This window comes from Patiria miniata, unplaced genomic scaffold (assembly GCF_015706575.1).
Source record: "Patiria miniata isolate m_02_andy unplaced genomic scaffold, ASM1570657v1 HiC_scaffold_5, whole genome shotgun sequence".
NCBI classification, from domain to species: Eukaryota; Metazoa; Echinodermata; class Asteroidea; order Valvatida; family Asterinidae; genus Patiria; species Patiria miniata.
In genome coordinates, this window is record NW_024037072.1 from 20228163 (window position 1) to 20245186 (window position 17024).

A 17024-nucleotide genomic window follows, 5' to 3' on the forward strand; every position below is an offset into this window, starting at 1 on the left:
CCATGCAACAACTGTACATGTGTGTATGCATAATTTGCAAAATAAAATAGGGTGTCCAAAAGACGGCCGGACACAATTGCATTTAACTCTGCTAAAACCATCAATGAATTTGCTCAATGTTACAGTGGACAATTCAGGAAAACATGCAACACTCAATTTCTGGGGGGTACGGTATCTAGCGGAAATGTTTTACAATGTAAAGTGCGGAAATGTTTTAAAGTGCTTTATTTATTAAAGGGCATTGTCATACATGTATGTGTAGATTTTTGGAAACACACCCTTTTGACATCTGGTGGTCAGTTAACGGTTTGAAGGTACTCGGAAGTGACCGGCTGGAGTGGTCAAACTTCCTCCTTCCTGCTTCATGACCTTTTCAGGTGTCTGACCAAACATTAATTAAGTAAGATATTTTTATTTTTTTAACTGAAGAAAACTTTTTGAGTTCCATTAATTAAGGCCTTTACAATGTATACAGTACCAGTGTAGTACACGGGTCCATCGTAAGTGAAAACAGGCCCCATCGAACAAGGGTCTCAGACAAGGCACGTACCGTTTGCACTTACACCAGAGTGTACAAAACTACAAGGGTCCGCTGTACATAAATGTTAGATAATTTACCATGTTTACTACCCAGGTACAGCCTCTTGTTTTCTTGATAGTGTGAAGCTGGGGTTCCAACCAACATGTTGGGTCCGAATGACCGGTTCCAACATGCTTGGCAAAATCTTTCCTTGGGTTTCAAAGTTTTATGAGTGCAAAGTACGTACCTTAAAATAAATGATGCTTTGATAACCTCTGCCGCTTCCTGTTCCAACTCTGTATTTAGAACGGAAACCACATTAACCGAAATCGAGTTTTATTTTAACCACAAGTTCTTACATGTAAAAACTCAAGTCAACTACGTACATTACCGGTATTGGTAGGACCTACTGGTATTTTATGTACTACTGCAATATTATCCCTAGAATAGCTGAATACATGTACATGTACATGCACCCGTAACTTATAACATACATGTACATTGTATTGTGGACACTGAAATGACCATTTCAGATGTTTTTTGAACACCACATCTGAAATTGTCATTGAAATTTCCACAGCAATTGTGTTTGGACAGATGTAAATGCAATACAGTACATATGATGCTATTTTCGATGAGGCCATTAAGTGTACAGTACAAAATACACATTTGGTATTGGCATTGTACATGTACATTAATGTATTTTTAACAGCCATAATGTGGTTTTCAAACACACACAGGGTGAGTCAAAAAGAGTGGAACCCAAACCTCAAAAAATATATTTCATATCAAAAAAATATGTAGCGCCAACAATAATAATGACTGGAAAGCCAATTTCATAAACTATTTTTAGATAAAAAAAATTACTTCTATTGCTCAATCCGTTCAAAGTATAACACCATTTAAACACAATAAAAACCTCTTTCGTCCAAAAATGCGATTTCAAGAATCTTTCTCACAATTGTCTTCAAACTTCACCAGCGAAAAAACCTGTTTAAAAGTTAAAATATTCAACAAAGTGCTTTTGAAGGCCCGTCTTTTGAAGAAAAAAAAGTGGATTTTATAAATCATATTGTTTGCCTAAGCAGGGTTGTTTAAAATAAAGATATTGGGTACTACAGTTGTTGACAGTTGTTGAAACAAGTATTCTGTGTCATTTTCTTTGTTGTTTCGAACAGTCAGAACACACATAAATTGCTTTTTTTTTGACGAAACAGGTTTTAGGGACATTGCGTTTTAATAAATGGTGATATTCTTTGAATGGATTGAGCAATTTCAGTAATTTTTCCATCTAAAAGTAGTTTCTGAAATTGGCTTTTCCAGTCATTATCATTTTCGGTGCTACATATTTTTTTTAAATATAGTTTAAATTATGTGCCAATAGTGCTGTACACTACACAAGAACAAGTTTTCATGTAAATTTATGCAAGTTCATGCAGAGTGCAATGCCAAAAAAATGCTCGCTGATGAACACATTTTGCACACTGTACATGTGTACCTTTGAAGTCTCGTCGATTGGATCTTAAGTTACTAAACATATTGAACATTACTTCATGTGCTCCGGTACAATTCAATCACAGACAAAATAAGATTACATACAGTGCCCACCCAGTCACACAGCAAACATGATGCACTTATGCACTGCAAGTCAAAATTTGGAGAGAAAAGAAATTCAGCAAAATTTTTCATATCAAATACCAAGTCCAACAGACAAAGCACATGGTCAAATAAATGAAGCATCGGGCGATGGTTACATTACCCATTGTTGTTGACAAAAACAGCCTCGGTGAGACTTTGTCTGATTGTGTTTCGAAGCGGGGAGGGGGGGGGGGCAGGAAGTCAGAGAGGAAGAGACTCCTCCCCAGAGGAAACCGTTGTAGCATTCGCAACCCACCGATGGCTTGATTGGGATGCATATTATTGATCAGCAAACTGCCGACCAAACAAAGATGGCTGGTATCCCTTGGCTTCCTCACAATTTGCGAAAAAAATTGTTTGGGTTCCACTTAGTCTGAATGGCCAGACTCTCCAAGCGAGACAGAAATTTGCATGATGGGCAATTCCATGCAAAAGAGACACCACTGACAAGCGGAAAATTTATGAAATCTTCAGCACTACAAGCACCACAACCTCAAATGTGGTATCAAATGAAAGGGGACAAGACCTTTTATTCGAGTGGTGAACCAGTGAGATAGAATATGGGGGGGGGGGGATTCTTCCTTCAAAAAACAACAACTATTTTGTGGCTTAAAGTGATTTTAGGTAAATAATATTTAAATATTTTAGATGTAATATCTGAATGCAATTATCATTAATAAATGACATTTTAAACTGGTTCATACCGTAAGCTCTCCCAGAGTCCAGACATCGCAAACTGATGACAAGTGATATAATTAATCATTCATGGTCATGTAAATTACCTGTAATACAATACAGTATGTCTTATAGCTCACATGTACAAGTGTAACACAAGTGAGTGGACCATCGTATGAAACTGAACATGTTAATAAGATATCACTTTTAGCAGACTTTGTGTACCCCTAAATTATAAGCCAAACCAAAAAAAAAAATCCTTATTTCCTCCAACTTACCTGTACCTGTAATTGTTACACATTTACATGTACTACAGATAATGTACTGGTTAAAAGGGTTTTCATGTAACTAAGTACTGTATAATCCCTTGATAATGGAACCTTTCGAGGAGGAAATTCTAACTCAACATTCTGAAAAACCGAAATTCTGAAAAACCAACAATTGATGTGTGTTCCTCGATTTTCAATGTCAAAAATTAACTTTACAGAGACTGTTTTTGTGACTCCAGTCAGGATTCATAAATAATCAAGGAAAGTACCCAAAATATCAGTAGTGTGAACTAAAAAATGACGTACATGTACATAGTGTGTATATTTCATGTACAATTTCAATCTCAGCAAGGATGAACACAAAGTCTCAAACTTGCCCATCAGCCCTGAAGGACTTGACCTCCAATCATCATCATGCCAAGGGTGACAAAGTTGGACATAAATTTCTATGTGAGTTGCTCGAATGAAGGGCATACCTGCTCCAAAATGGCCCTACATGTACTTTAGCTTCAACAACCTCCACAAGTCTTCCCAATATTTCATTGGAGGTCTACATCAAGGGCTTTAATTGTTTCTTAAGTGTTGCAGAAATGTATCGATCAATTTGATTTGTGTTGGGAGAAGACTTGTTGTTGGCTTGAAAGGACCTTGCATCGAGTGGAAAAATGGAACCTTGCCTGAATGTCAAAATGTTGGTCAATGTGAGTCTGACTGCGTCGTCAATCAAACCATTCAAGTTTTGAAGCGCATTGTTGGAAATCCGGAATGCAGACAGCGTCCTGCTAGTACGTGTATGTGCCATACACTGCATTTGTTCAACCAGTACAACATGTACATTACAATGTATACATGTATGCATAAATAAATGTACATCACACATGCATTATTAAGCATGTTAAGGCAGTGAGTGACATACATGTAGCGGTAGTGTTTAAACTTGTGTGGAGAAGCATGTGGAACATTACTTAAAGAACACAAAGTTGACTTTACTTCAATGCTGTTTTGTTTTTCTTGTTTTTTTCCCCATTACACACAGTGTCTTCCATCAAGTTTAACTTAAGAAATTGTAAATGTTCTGTTTTGTTCTGTACTTCTGTTTTGTTCTGTCCTTTAATGAAGATTCTCTATCTGCATGTACCTTTGGTTTACTCCATTTCCTACTATTGTAGAAAATGATCTGAATATACTGACAAGTAACAGGTACCGTACTGTATTACAATGTATGTACAATGTACATGGATGTATCTTTGTAAATGTCCACTATATTGAGAAATGAATGTGTTCACTCACTCAACAGTTAGGCCTACTCATTCTCAAAAAATGTTGGGGAAAAAAGACCTGTAGGCCTACTAAGTTAAAAAAAAAAGGAAAAAAAGGGTACATTATCAAAAAACTGGAACAGTGATGAAGAAGTTGATGAAAATTTCAACAAGTAGGCCTATTTTTCCCAGTCGCTCATCAGATGAGCTGAGCGATTGGCAAAAAAACCAGTTTTTCTAATCATAGAACATATATGTTGTTTTTTTTAAAACAAGGACTTCAAACAGTATTGGCAATAATTTCTTCAGCAGTCTACAGCTTACTGTACATGTAGTCAAGTACTGTTAGCTGTAAACTGTACACGTACATGTACAATGTACACTGTAATACATCTACAGTCGAGTCTCGTTAATACAAACTCGTTAGGACCTACGGTAACCAAATTGTTTGTTATATCAGAATTTTGTATTAAGAGGAACATCAGCCCCACTCATTGTGCACATAAATGCACAGTCAGGACCAAGGCTTTATGTTTGTTATAACCAGAATTTGTATTAACAGAGTTTGTACTAACGAGAGTCGACATACATGTAAAATGAAGAAACAAATTTCCAATGCCAGTAAATATTATGCTATACGGTAGCTCTGCATGATCATTCAGTCAGCGCAACAAAGGCTAAACAGCAACAACCAACAAATTGTATAATACAATGAAGGGGGGAAAATGGAGGAAAAAAAGTGAGCCCAAAAAAAAACCTCCCCTGGGTCAACTGACATCCCGTGATCTGAAATCCAAATGCCTTTTAATATTGAAATCCATCTCCTCAACTTGTTATTTCTCCTTCACATTTGGATACAAGAGAAAGCGGAGAAGAGAAACACTGCCCCAGGCACAATCCATATTTAATTTGTAATCTAGGCCTGGCAGGACTCGTTGTTGTTATCAAGTACTATATCCTCCCTTCCCTCCCTTCCTGCATATTGAATTATGCAAATCATGGCTACTGGCCTCAGCTTCTTGAAAAGTCATCCAACGGTGTACTGATTGATTCAATTACAAAGGAAGAAACAACCGAGAGGTTGAGATAAGGAGAAAAAAGTGCAGTTGTCGTAGAAAGTTGTTTGAATATTGCAAGAACACAAACTCTGTAACACATGTATGTACATGGTATGTAAATTACATTGCACACAAGTGTGTATTTTTTTGCCTGCAATCGGGGACCCCCTATTCTCCCTCTTTTGTTTGTACTTTAACTTTTTAGGAAGACCTCCCATATGTTTTGTACTTATCACTAAATTGGGGACCTTCGGGAATTGGGGACCCTATTGTCCTCTATTGTTCAACCATGGGTTCAACGTCCCCTACTGAATGTACACTGAACATGTATTGCTACCTGTACTGTACACGTATGTACTTTCAATTTCCATTATTTTTCATTTAATATGGAACTAGTACCGGTACATGATAAAACTTATTATATTGGACATGTACTGAACACTGAACATACAGTTCAGTGTGGACCTGTTCTCATTTGGTCCTCCACTGATAAAGCCAACAATTAAATTAAACAAGCCTCATTGCAACGGTACACATAAATAATTAGTGAAGTACACACAGGTACAGGAACTGTACAATTTTTATGTGCATTTTGCAAATAAATTACAGCAAAAATACAGCAAAAAATTAAGTGCCTTGCGCTTTGCAATGTGACTCAAGGAAAATCATGCATTTGGGAGTTTCAAGAAAAGCTGCATTACATAATCAGAGGCACACAACTCAAATGACTGAACAGTTTTGTCAATTGCGTACATGTACTACATGTAGAATACTGTATGATTTTCTTTATATAGGCCTATGTAGTTCCTTTAAAATTTTAACAATATGCCTGTCTGGTACGTATGCATATAATGTACCGGAACCGGACATGTAAGTTTGCCACACAATGTACCCAACTTAAAATTAAATGAGAACCAACTGGCTCTTCTCAGAACCACACAACTCACAAAGAGATACGGTATCATTCACATGGTGGTACCGCAAACCTCCCATCCATTAAAATGAAATGTATGCCACGCCTGCACCCAACTTTAATAATCCATTTGTACCCCCATTTATTATTTACATGACACTGGTACCTTACACATACATGCCATGTACATGTACAGTACAGTGTGTAATAACAGCTTTGGAGGTGACAAATTGTTATTCTACCCGCACCTTATCGCTCCAAATGTACAATGTAGACGTGTACAGTACACAGTACCCCGACTGTATCCAACATTTGCTGGAGGGTGGACCTAACCTTCAACTAAATGAATGCACAGTGCAACTCCTATTCTCCCTCAGGCTAAATTCAAGTGCACCTCTCAAGGTTAGGCCAAGTAAAAAATAAATAAACTAGTTTCTCGTCCTCGCTTGCTTCCTTTTTGCTGCCTGCCTCCCTTTTTTTTTTTTAATTCATACATTTGCAATATATTTTGTAAATGTTGTCAATATATTAGTCTTTTTATTTGTTTAAAAAAAAAAGTGTAGCTATATGCAGAAAGGGTGACGGGCTGACGGCTGATTTGGACACAATTTTGTATCAGCTTAAAGCTACAGTCCATCATTTGTAATTTGTGCATTTTGTTCGTTTGAAGCAACAAAAGAGTTCAAAATCTAATGAAGGATACTGAGCAACTAACCTGATGAAGTTTCAGCTAAGCTTCAGCTGTACATTCCGAGAAAAACAGCATTCTAAGATCTTAATTTCAAATCAAAAGTTACTGAATCATGTTTTGAATTGTTTTGAATTGCAGCTATACGCGATGTCGCGCACTGATCCGACGAATTATAACAACCGCGCGCGCGTGTGCGTCGTTCCAATACTTGTGCGCGCTGCGCTGAATAACAAAACGAACTACTAATTTAAATTTTCCTACGGTGCTTCTTAAGAATCACCGTTGGAAATGCCTTCTTTCGTTGATTACTTCAAAATGACAGCTTCCCAGAAAGAAAAATTTCACAGGGAGTTTAGTTCCCTTACTATCTTTCAACCAAGTTTGTTTTTCAACAATAATTACGCCAGTTACTTTTCGGATGGCTGCAAATGATGGACTATAGCTTTAAGATTCGAGAAACTGGAAGAATCCATCTGTCATCTTGGAAAATCCGCCATATTGGAGGGTGGGGGGGGGGGGGGGGGAGAGGGGGAGGTGGACGGGAAGGGGGTGCCAGCTTCCTTCATTTGTTCAAAAAGCCTGTACAAGAATCTGTTTATTTTTTTTACTCAGCTTGAGAAGAACATGAAGTACGGTTTCAGATACATGTAAGATCTCTGATCAAGTGTGACGAACAAAACTGAAACTACATGTACATGTTTTTCCAGTACACAAGCATCTGCTGAACATGGTTGGACTGAAAACATTACAGTGTGGAGAATGGATGAAAATACAAATTTACATGTACATACAATGTACTACATGTATGTCAATGATGTCGTGTATAAAATGTTCTTTTTCATGCACACTGTACGTGTGCTACATGTGTAGCATGCAAACTTCATGTGCCTGATAATCTAACATTACAGAATTACATGAGCCTTTCTCTATACATGAACTAATGGTTTTCTGTTCACCATCCAATCCAAAAGCAATTTCCTATCACAATGTATGTGAGTACACAGTTGACATTCTGAGAAATACAATACAATAACCACTTTAAAGACGTGTTCCCCGTGCTATTTTCGAGTTTCACTTCGAATAATAGATTTATTTTTTCAATTGCTATTTTCCTAGAAATATAAAAGTTCATTTTTGAATAAGACATTGAATGAAAAATTCACCGCCGTTTAGTTCTTGAATTATGTTTGTCACAAAAATTGAATAATTGGCTGCCAAATAATACTTCAGCTTTCGCAGTGTGGGTTCATTTGTGCGTAAAATGGATTTCCTTTTTTCAGAAGGTTGCAGACACAACATCGGAATAGCGTAGTGTTTTTGAAGAGCACGGGACATGATCTTTAATGACTCAGTGAAGTCATGACCTCCATAGCAACGACTACTCTTCAAATGGCCCTTCAAGTATCTTGGGTTAGGTGCAGCGCCGTCGCCAGCCCCGAGTATCACTCAGGAGGGGCCATAGTATCAACTAGGGGGGCCACCACCATACAAAATACAAAAATACATACGGCTTTTGCCGTGGGGGGGGCAATGGCTCGCCAAGGGGGGGGGGCAGCTCTACCTGCCCCCCCCCCTTGGTGACGGGCCTGGTTAGGGGGGTACCGTACATACCTCTTGTTCAGCTTTCTCTGCTCTTGCATTGGACTCTTTAACTTTCTCTTCCAAATCCTCCATCTGCAAAAACCAGAACAATTTTAATCAAAATTAACATCTGACCCAAACCCAAAGGTACGCTCTTTTTATCCTTTAGGACTCTTTAAGGACAAAAAAATAAGGCCAACTTACACTTTCACAGCTGGATTTTCAATTATGTATTTATCTTCCTTGACCATAAAGGAAATGCAATATAAGGTCATTGAAAGCACGCACACACACACACACGCACAAAACAAATTCACTTTTAGAGCTATAAACAAATTCACTTTTAGAGCTAATGACCAACTTCCACAGTAAGATTAACACCTACATGTAGGGTATAATTTAACTCTGGGAACAGCAGGTTTGATGTTTTGATTGATTTCTTCCATCCATCTTTTGATTGGAGGGAACTTGTCGCAAAAACACCTGTTACCTATACACCTGTTGGATTTGGTCAGGGATCCGGACTCTACTAGATGAAGATTCTCATACTGTAGCATTGATAAGAGGTATTGTACTGTACTTTGTGCTATTCTTTTAGCTGCCAAGTTTGTACAAATATGTTTCAATGGGATAACACATGTCCACATTAGACATTACACAATGTCTTATTTTTTATTCACCAACTGGAACAGGTACCCTATTAAGTCAAAAGTTTGTTGACCCGTATCTCAAAAACTCAGTTCTGGGGGTTTCTCATATGGCCAATCATCACACCAAATATCTTTCAATCTGTGAGGGTCGGGTCCAAAATTGACACGGGATGACCCTTTTGATTGAAGTCAGATATGGGTACCTGGGTACCCGTAAAAGAAGGCAAACCCTAAAATTCAAATCCCGGAAGTTGTCTGAAGGATTTCATACCGTAGCTTTATGGTGTAAACTGCAACTTTTTGCGAGTATCATCTGCCGCCCGTTAAAATGCACATAAACGTGAAATCAATTGGTTTTAGGTACATGTATGTAGCCTGGTTTTAATTTTGAAAATTCCCCACAAATGGCATTCAAATCCTTTCTTTCACATTGTCTGAGAAGTTATTAAGTAATTTGTAAAGTTGGTTACAGGTACCCGATCCCATAATCTGGAACCGGTTCCTGACATTAACGGTCAGGTACTCGGGTACCCGGTTCCCATACACAGCCCTCGGAGTGCTCAGACATACTCCACTGAACTGGTACGAGCTCATGCAATAACACAAACTTACACAATGAACATTTCATAGTAAAGATAAACTGGCCTTTCAATTCCTTTTAGTATGGATGAAAGATTTTCAAAAGTGAAAGTGCACAGTTGAGAATGAAGCTCAGAGTCATCCTGCATTAAAGGGAATATACAACATTTGCAAACATCGAAAAACAAAACTACCATTTTTTTTACAAATACCTTACTAGGATGTTGGTAAATGACAGTCTACAAATGTATGTCTAAAGCATCCTGTAAAATTATGGCACCATGAGTGAAGTCATATTCAAGAAAAGTGGTATTTTGTATAAATTTCCAACGGCGGTCGGCCGATCACCGTTGGAAAAACCCAACTATTTTTCAACCACTGCTCCCAATTTACCAATTTTTTTTTTCAGTCCAAATTTTGTTTGCTTTTGGTTACATGTTCATGAACGGGTGCAGGCCAGTTAGACTGGTTCCATTAGCTTACAATTTTCCGGCATCTATAAATTGATCCATTTCATCTTTAGTGGAGTCAGGGAACCAGACTTCTTGAACATTTTTGTTTTTCTTGGTTTTTCCAGTATTTTCGAACACAAAACTTCAAACATGTAAGTGTAACAATATTTGATCTGTTATACTAACCCCTCAAAATAGTTCATTTCTGAAAATTACAGCAAAAGCCAATGATGTACATTTCCCTTTAACAGACATGTACACACATGTACATGTGCATCATTTCCCAGACATGCACTTTTACATGATTCAAGTTTTGTTTTTGCTTTTATGTACATTCACTTTGTTTGGTTTTGTTTTGTTTTTCATGAGGAATATGGATATATACAATGTAGTAGCACAATCTATGAATCAATGCAAGAAAGTACAGTCAGGAACATGTCTGTACCGAGGCCTACATGTATGGATGAAATGTCACATTGTGTGTGCTGATGTGCACTAGCGAGCGTGCACGTAACCCTGGAGTTCGTACAATCAATTTCAAACTAAATGTCAATAGCAGGAAAAAACCAACAAGACTTACAGCTTACATATCTACTAGTAATAATTCACTACTATAAGTACGGTATAATGAAATTAATAACATTGTGGAATTTTCTTCTGGCATTTTTAAAAAAGTCCCTTTCATACTATCCACAATCTCCATACTGGACCCCGGTTAACACCAAGATTCAAGCAACCCATTTCACACTACACATGTACGGCATGTATGTATGTAAAATCTAACCCTTGACCAATGGTGAAAAGTAGAATATCGGGTAGAAAATGGCGACCCATGTACAAACCACTCGTTAGTGTGAACGGCATGCAATTGTCAACCTGTATTTGATCTGACCCAGGTCTGCTCACGCACTCTTGTTTTACTCTACTCCCGAGGACAATGCTTTGTGTTTCCCTTTGTCCCTGTAATACTACAGAGGACCGTGAACAAAAGACCCAACTTCCATGGACTGAAAGGATCTGTTGTTCTCCCTTTGTGTGTTGGTACTTGGGGGTTATTTATAGAACACGTACACAATAGACTCGCATTTTTATCAACACAGGTATCAAGATGATAGTGTAAAAGAACTGAAGTTCATATTTTTTTTTTCCAATAGAATGCCAAAATGCGCGTGCGCCTTGTCTTTGAGAACATGCGCAGCATGAGCGTGACACCAACGCAGTAAAAGCTTCTAATTCTGATCGCTGGATTCCACTTTACATCACTACACATGCCTGAAACAGTGAACATACAGGAAGGGGAGAGAACATTACACAGTATTTTTGTACTTCATTTGAACTCAAATAAACAAGAAAATTGACTTTGACCTTCCAAACTCCTCCTAATTACCCGGTATGACAGCTAATTTAACAGGCCGTATGTAATAAGCGCACGCTAGTGTAAATTCGCCACTTCCTCAATGACTTTCTGTGACAATTAATTTTGATGAAGCTTAACGCGCGGTTCACTCCCACCCAAAGATTAATTAATTGTGATTGGTTACACCTTTTTCTCCGGTTCATGGTGGTTTAGGTCAAAGTATTGGCGACATCCCGATATAAATTTAACCACTGTTTCCCTCAAGATAGTACATTAAACTGACCTTGGGTTCTAAAATTAGAAAAAAAATGTCTCCTGTTTTTTGCAATTTACCTCTACGGAAAAAAATGATCACACACGTGTACCGGTAGCATCAATGTGAATAAAACACTAGATTGACTAGATTTTGTTAAAAATGACTCTGACATTTAAAAGGACTAGTATTACTATCCTTGGTGTTGTACATGTACATGTACACACACTCTTGTTTTACTATACTCTCGAGGACAATGCTTTGTGTTTCCCTTTGTCCAGGTGTAATATATCACTCTCCCATAAACTAAGCACACAAACTTACAACTGAGGACCGTTTCCAACAAAAGACCCAACGCCCGAGGACTGAAAGGATCTGTTGTTCTCCCTTTGTGTGTCGGTCCTCGGGGGAGGGGGGTTCAATCAATGTCTTCTGGGCCATTCTTTGGTCTCTTCTGATTTTTGAAGCTTTACCCCTTGTTAACTATCTGAAATATATTACTTTCACTGATTCATCAGGTTAGTACTGTTTACTCCCTAACTCAGAGAACAGTTTATTCTTTCACAAATTGTGTCAAAATATTAGGAGGGGTCATCAGACGTAAAAATGTTATCCGGCCCATACCGGAAATTCACGCATTTCTCCAAAGTTAAAAGGACACACACAACTATAGGGGGGCCTACTTATTTTGGAGTAAGACTAGTCTTTTGTGATTTAAAGAATGCATAAACAATGTACCGGTACACCCTCTGCTTTTATATAGTTTGAGTAAATGGGAATTATTCTGTGGTCACGTGTGTGACATTTTGTTCAGTCACGCGTGTGACATTTTGTTAGGAAAATTATGCTAATTTATGTATGGAAATACCAACTTATGAGACGTCTTAAGAAATGTGCATCTTTACTTAATACTAGCATCATTTTAGTGAACAATAACCATTTGTGTTACATCTCGTAAAAAAAAAATTAATTAAGGTTCAATTTCCTAAGAATGTGATCATGTAATTGGGTTAGCGTTTTTTTTTTTATTATCATTTTTATTTCGTTAGCATACATGTACCTCCTGAACCTGGCATTTTTAAATCTCAGCTAAAGACATTTCTTTTTTCAAAAGGTCGTACTTTTTAACTTACTGGTTTACTTTTTATTTGGTTTTGACATTTTGTAAAGCGTTTGGAGATTTTAATGTAAAACGCTATATTAAGAATACAAATTATTATTATTATTATTAAATGTACCTCTATTTCCCTCTCCATCCTTTAAGATGTTACTTTATCGGGTATGCAATAAAAACTTTTTTTTTTGTAAATGAGATATAATCTGTCTTCTTGAGGAAAATCTGGTTCTTTCATATGGACAAGTAAGGTACACAATAATAATAAATAGCTACATGTTTTGTTATTTCGTATATCACAGTTGCAAATTTCAAAGTCCAAAGTGTAATACCCTTGATCTATAAAAAGCAAGTACTTGAAAATGATTGCTGACAAGGACACAAAAGCCAGACACACAGTAAGGCGGAGGTTCAGAGGTCCTTAATGTGAGTCAATAAATTAATGTGTAGAGATTTCATTTGCAAACTGATGAATTAACTCCTAATCGGTGTTGATCAAATATGATAAAGATAAACGAAAAAAAATGAGTGAAAAGTAGCACAAACGACACACAATTTCACCCTTGATCACATACGTGTCCGGTATAAACACACCTACATACATGCATACTTGTTTGTTTCTGGTGTAAATCAAGGATTTTATATTGTTCCTCTTCCCTTTTCCTTTGTTTATACTCTTTTTTGCAACAGCTCTCATTGGTTTTGTACACGTTTTCTAATCGAGGTCGTCCTCGATTTGGTTCCTGTCCTCAATTCATCGATGATGTTGCACGTGTTTGTCTTCGATTTACACCATAAACAAACGCCTAGATGTACACACAATTTAGGTGTACAGACGTAGTTATGCTGCGTAACACTGTAGAGCATAACGAAAATAACAGAAGTAAAACAGTACTGAAATGGGTAGTTGTACAGGTATAGGTGTACAGTATAGGAAGTGCTCTCAAGTCAGCAAACTTCTATGGGGCTGATGAGGTTTGGAATTTTGCATGGTTTAAGAAGATGCTGCACTGGCAATTTTCTGCTTAATGTACGTGAATGAACTCTCAAGGCCAAGTATAAACATAAACCAGTTTTTCGTTTCTGAGAAGCGCAGAAGAGTTATTTTCGCTTTTTACTTGGCGCAAGTTGAAAGTATGGTCAGATAGGACATTTACCCACCCTTTACGATAAGTTACATTGTATTTAACTACATGACACTGCTTTCAAATGTTTACCAGCCAATGTAAAAAAAAAAATTAAAAAAAATTTAAAAAACCAACAAAAAAAATGTTCAATATTTTCTGCTGGGCTGACCCACAAATTTGGGATCCTAGAAATCCAACTGACACTGACTGAAAGGACCTACCCGTTCCCCGAGCACTGTGCGGATCTTGGTGGCCTGCAAGCGGAACTTATCCAGCTGTTCCTCCAGCAGTACGTATCGTTCCTTCCAGTCCACACCCTCAGCCTGCCCCGCCCCCTCCTCCTGTGCTCCATCCTTTCTACCCTTTGAACTCTTGCTCACGGTCACATCGATGTCGGTGAGGCGGCTGAGGATGTCGTGGGTTCCCCCGTTGCTGATGCTAGTTGCCATGCCCACTTGATTTCTATGGAGGAGTTACTCCTAAATGAAAGAAAAAAATAATAATTCTAGTTATTTGACAAAATTAGTAAATTGTAACAGCAAATTGAATTCAAGGGGACTATTAAACAAAAAAGATAATATGTTTTTACTAATAGACTGCTTAAAATTAATTTAAAACGCTGCTTAAATTGTACAGTTTAATAGCAACTTTTAACAATATCATGTACAATACAAACAATACAAATACCTTCAATTATAAGGTCCAAACATCAAATACACATGGAACAATGCGATTACAGAAATTTAGAATGAGACAAGAAACTAACATTTATCAAACAACTTGATAATTTAAGCCAAAGGTTTATTTATTCATTTCTTATTTTAACTGGGTAGGCCGTTCAGTGGAATCTACTGGTCTCCCATGGGGCCCAGTAAAGAGAAGACAATGTGAAGAAATTACAGTTTTAGATGTGGGAGAAAAAGCCAGAAGAATGTTCTGGCATGTGGCCCAGGCGGGATTCAAACCCGGGTCACAGCGGTGGAAGGCGGAGAAAGTACCGCTACACCAACCTGACTCCCCAAAGGTTTGTAATGTAAACAAAGGAAACAAGCAAACATTAGAATTATTCATAAACTCACATTAGACCTTGCCTCAAATGATAAATCCTTTGTTTTTTAAATTGTTATTTTTCTTGCAATACAAAAGTTATTCACTTCTGTTCTGAATGAGACATCGAAAAAAAATTCCCACAAGAAAAACTTACTGAAACAAATACACAGAATTAATTATTTGTGGCCCGCCAATATTAAATTCAGGAGTAGGCCTATCTTTTGCACATTATAGCATAGAAACAAATGACAAATGCAACCTACAATGTAGGAAAGAATGTTGCATCCTGACGCCTTTTTTCTCATCATTTCTCAATGAAGGTCAGACAATGCAGAAATGTCGAAAAGATATGAATTTGTGACCAAAAAGCATTTCATTTTTTTTCAGAAAATAATTTGAAAATGCACTTGACTCTATAATTAATTGACTGCACACAACCAAATAGCCCCACTTGTGTGGCCTCAGTATTGCTGCGCTGTACGTTAGGCCACACGTCTGGTTTCCCAACCTACTGAGGAGTTTAGTCCAAACACTGGCGCATATGGACTCCAGAAAGATGCTAAATTTCTCGAAAATTTGAAGAAAGATTACCTAATCTACCCGGAGGGCAAAAGATGAGAAATCATAGAATACAACCATATACACTGGTATGTAACAAAAATGCCCAAAAAGGGTGCGCCAGTGTTTGGAATAAACTCCTCAGTAGTACTGAAGCACCTGGCGTGTGGCCAGAGATACAGCGCATTAATATCGCGGCCACACTAGTGGGGCTAACATAGTAACAACCAAAGTAAGTGGCCTATCATGCCATGGATACTACATTCTTTCCGCAACCTACAACAATAATAATATATTTCAAGTGGTTACAATAACGAAAATAAAATTATTTCTGTATGGACAAGACATAAAAATGTTGAATTTAAAGCACAGTTTGACAACTTAAACGCTGCTTAACAAACCACCAAATCATTTCCTATGGCTGTCTTGAAATTGTCTCTCTTTTTTTCTCTGCACTCCTGCAGTCTATTGGGAGTATTGCACTGCCTGTGATTAGTCACACATGGATTTATCCTGTCGTGTTGATGTTGACTTTTTTGTTGAATAAAAAAAAAAGAATAAACATAATCCCGTCGGGATGATCAATGCACTTACGGTAACGGTTGACTGAAACCGGTGTACAATACGCGGCCCAATCGCTTTAACGTTCAGTTCCGGTTGAGAACAACTTGAACTCCATGCATCCACAATGAGCATTCGCAGTCACACACATCATCAATGTCGTTGCATTGTTTCTTGAGATGAAAATAACACATTGCACACTTCCTCTCCGAAGTGGTGATGATGACCAGTCCGATCCGACCAAATCCTACCATAACACTACAAAAAATAAGTCACATCCCACCCGTGTCATAACAAAAAGCCAGAAAACATCATGACTCACGACCACTCACATCATCGAATTTTATCATAAAGTTTATTAGCCTGGTTCCGGAACATCGAGTGTTTCGTGAAATTCCTGTATCGAGTAATGGTTTGTTTTGTGTGTGTGGAGTCAACGACCAGACCATCGAGATTGTTTCGGTTGACAGCGCCACCAATTGACACGGCGATTTTAGCTCGGATTTAGTCTTAGCATAGAGGAATAACTCTGATTCCTCCATGGTCTTACGAGGAAGCAGGATTTGTGGAAAGTTGAGCTTGAGGGACATAATGCATACTTCTTTGAAGCGGGGTATCTAAACGTGGGTTGGAAAAAAAATCAAAAAGTAGGAGGAGTCGGAAATTCAAAGGTGCGGCCAGTAACTCGAGAGACCGGGGAGGCAAAATACAGTGCCCTT

General features: G+C 37.8%; 1 protein-coding gene across 3 annotated transcripts in view; it reads right to left on the bottom strand.

The window, feature by feature from the left end:
* The window catches only part of LOC119740910 (pleckstrin homology domain-containing family H member 1-like), an 86884-nt gene extending 70171 nt beyond the window's left edge, over positions 1-16713 (bottom strand). For all 3 annotated transcript variants that reach the window (XM_038216389.1, XM_038216388.1, XM_038216387.1), the window contains exons 1-3: positions 16339-16713; positions 14358-14615; positions 8635-8697 (exon numbers count right to left, since the gene is read on the bottom strand). In XM_038216389.1, the coding sequence (XP_038072317.1) occupies positions 8635-8697; positions 14358-14585 (291 nt within the window). In that variant the 5' untranslated portion in view covers positions 14586-14615; positions 16339-16713. The remainder of the gene's footprint in view (positions 1-8634; positions 8698-14357; positions 14616-16338) is intronic.
* Positions 16714-17024: the final 311 nt, after the last annotated feature.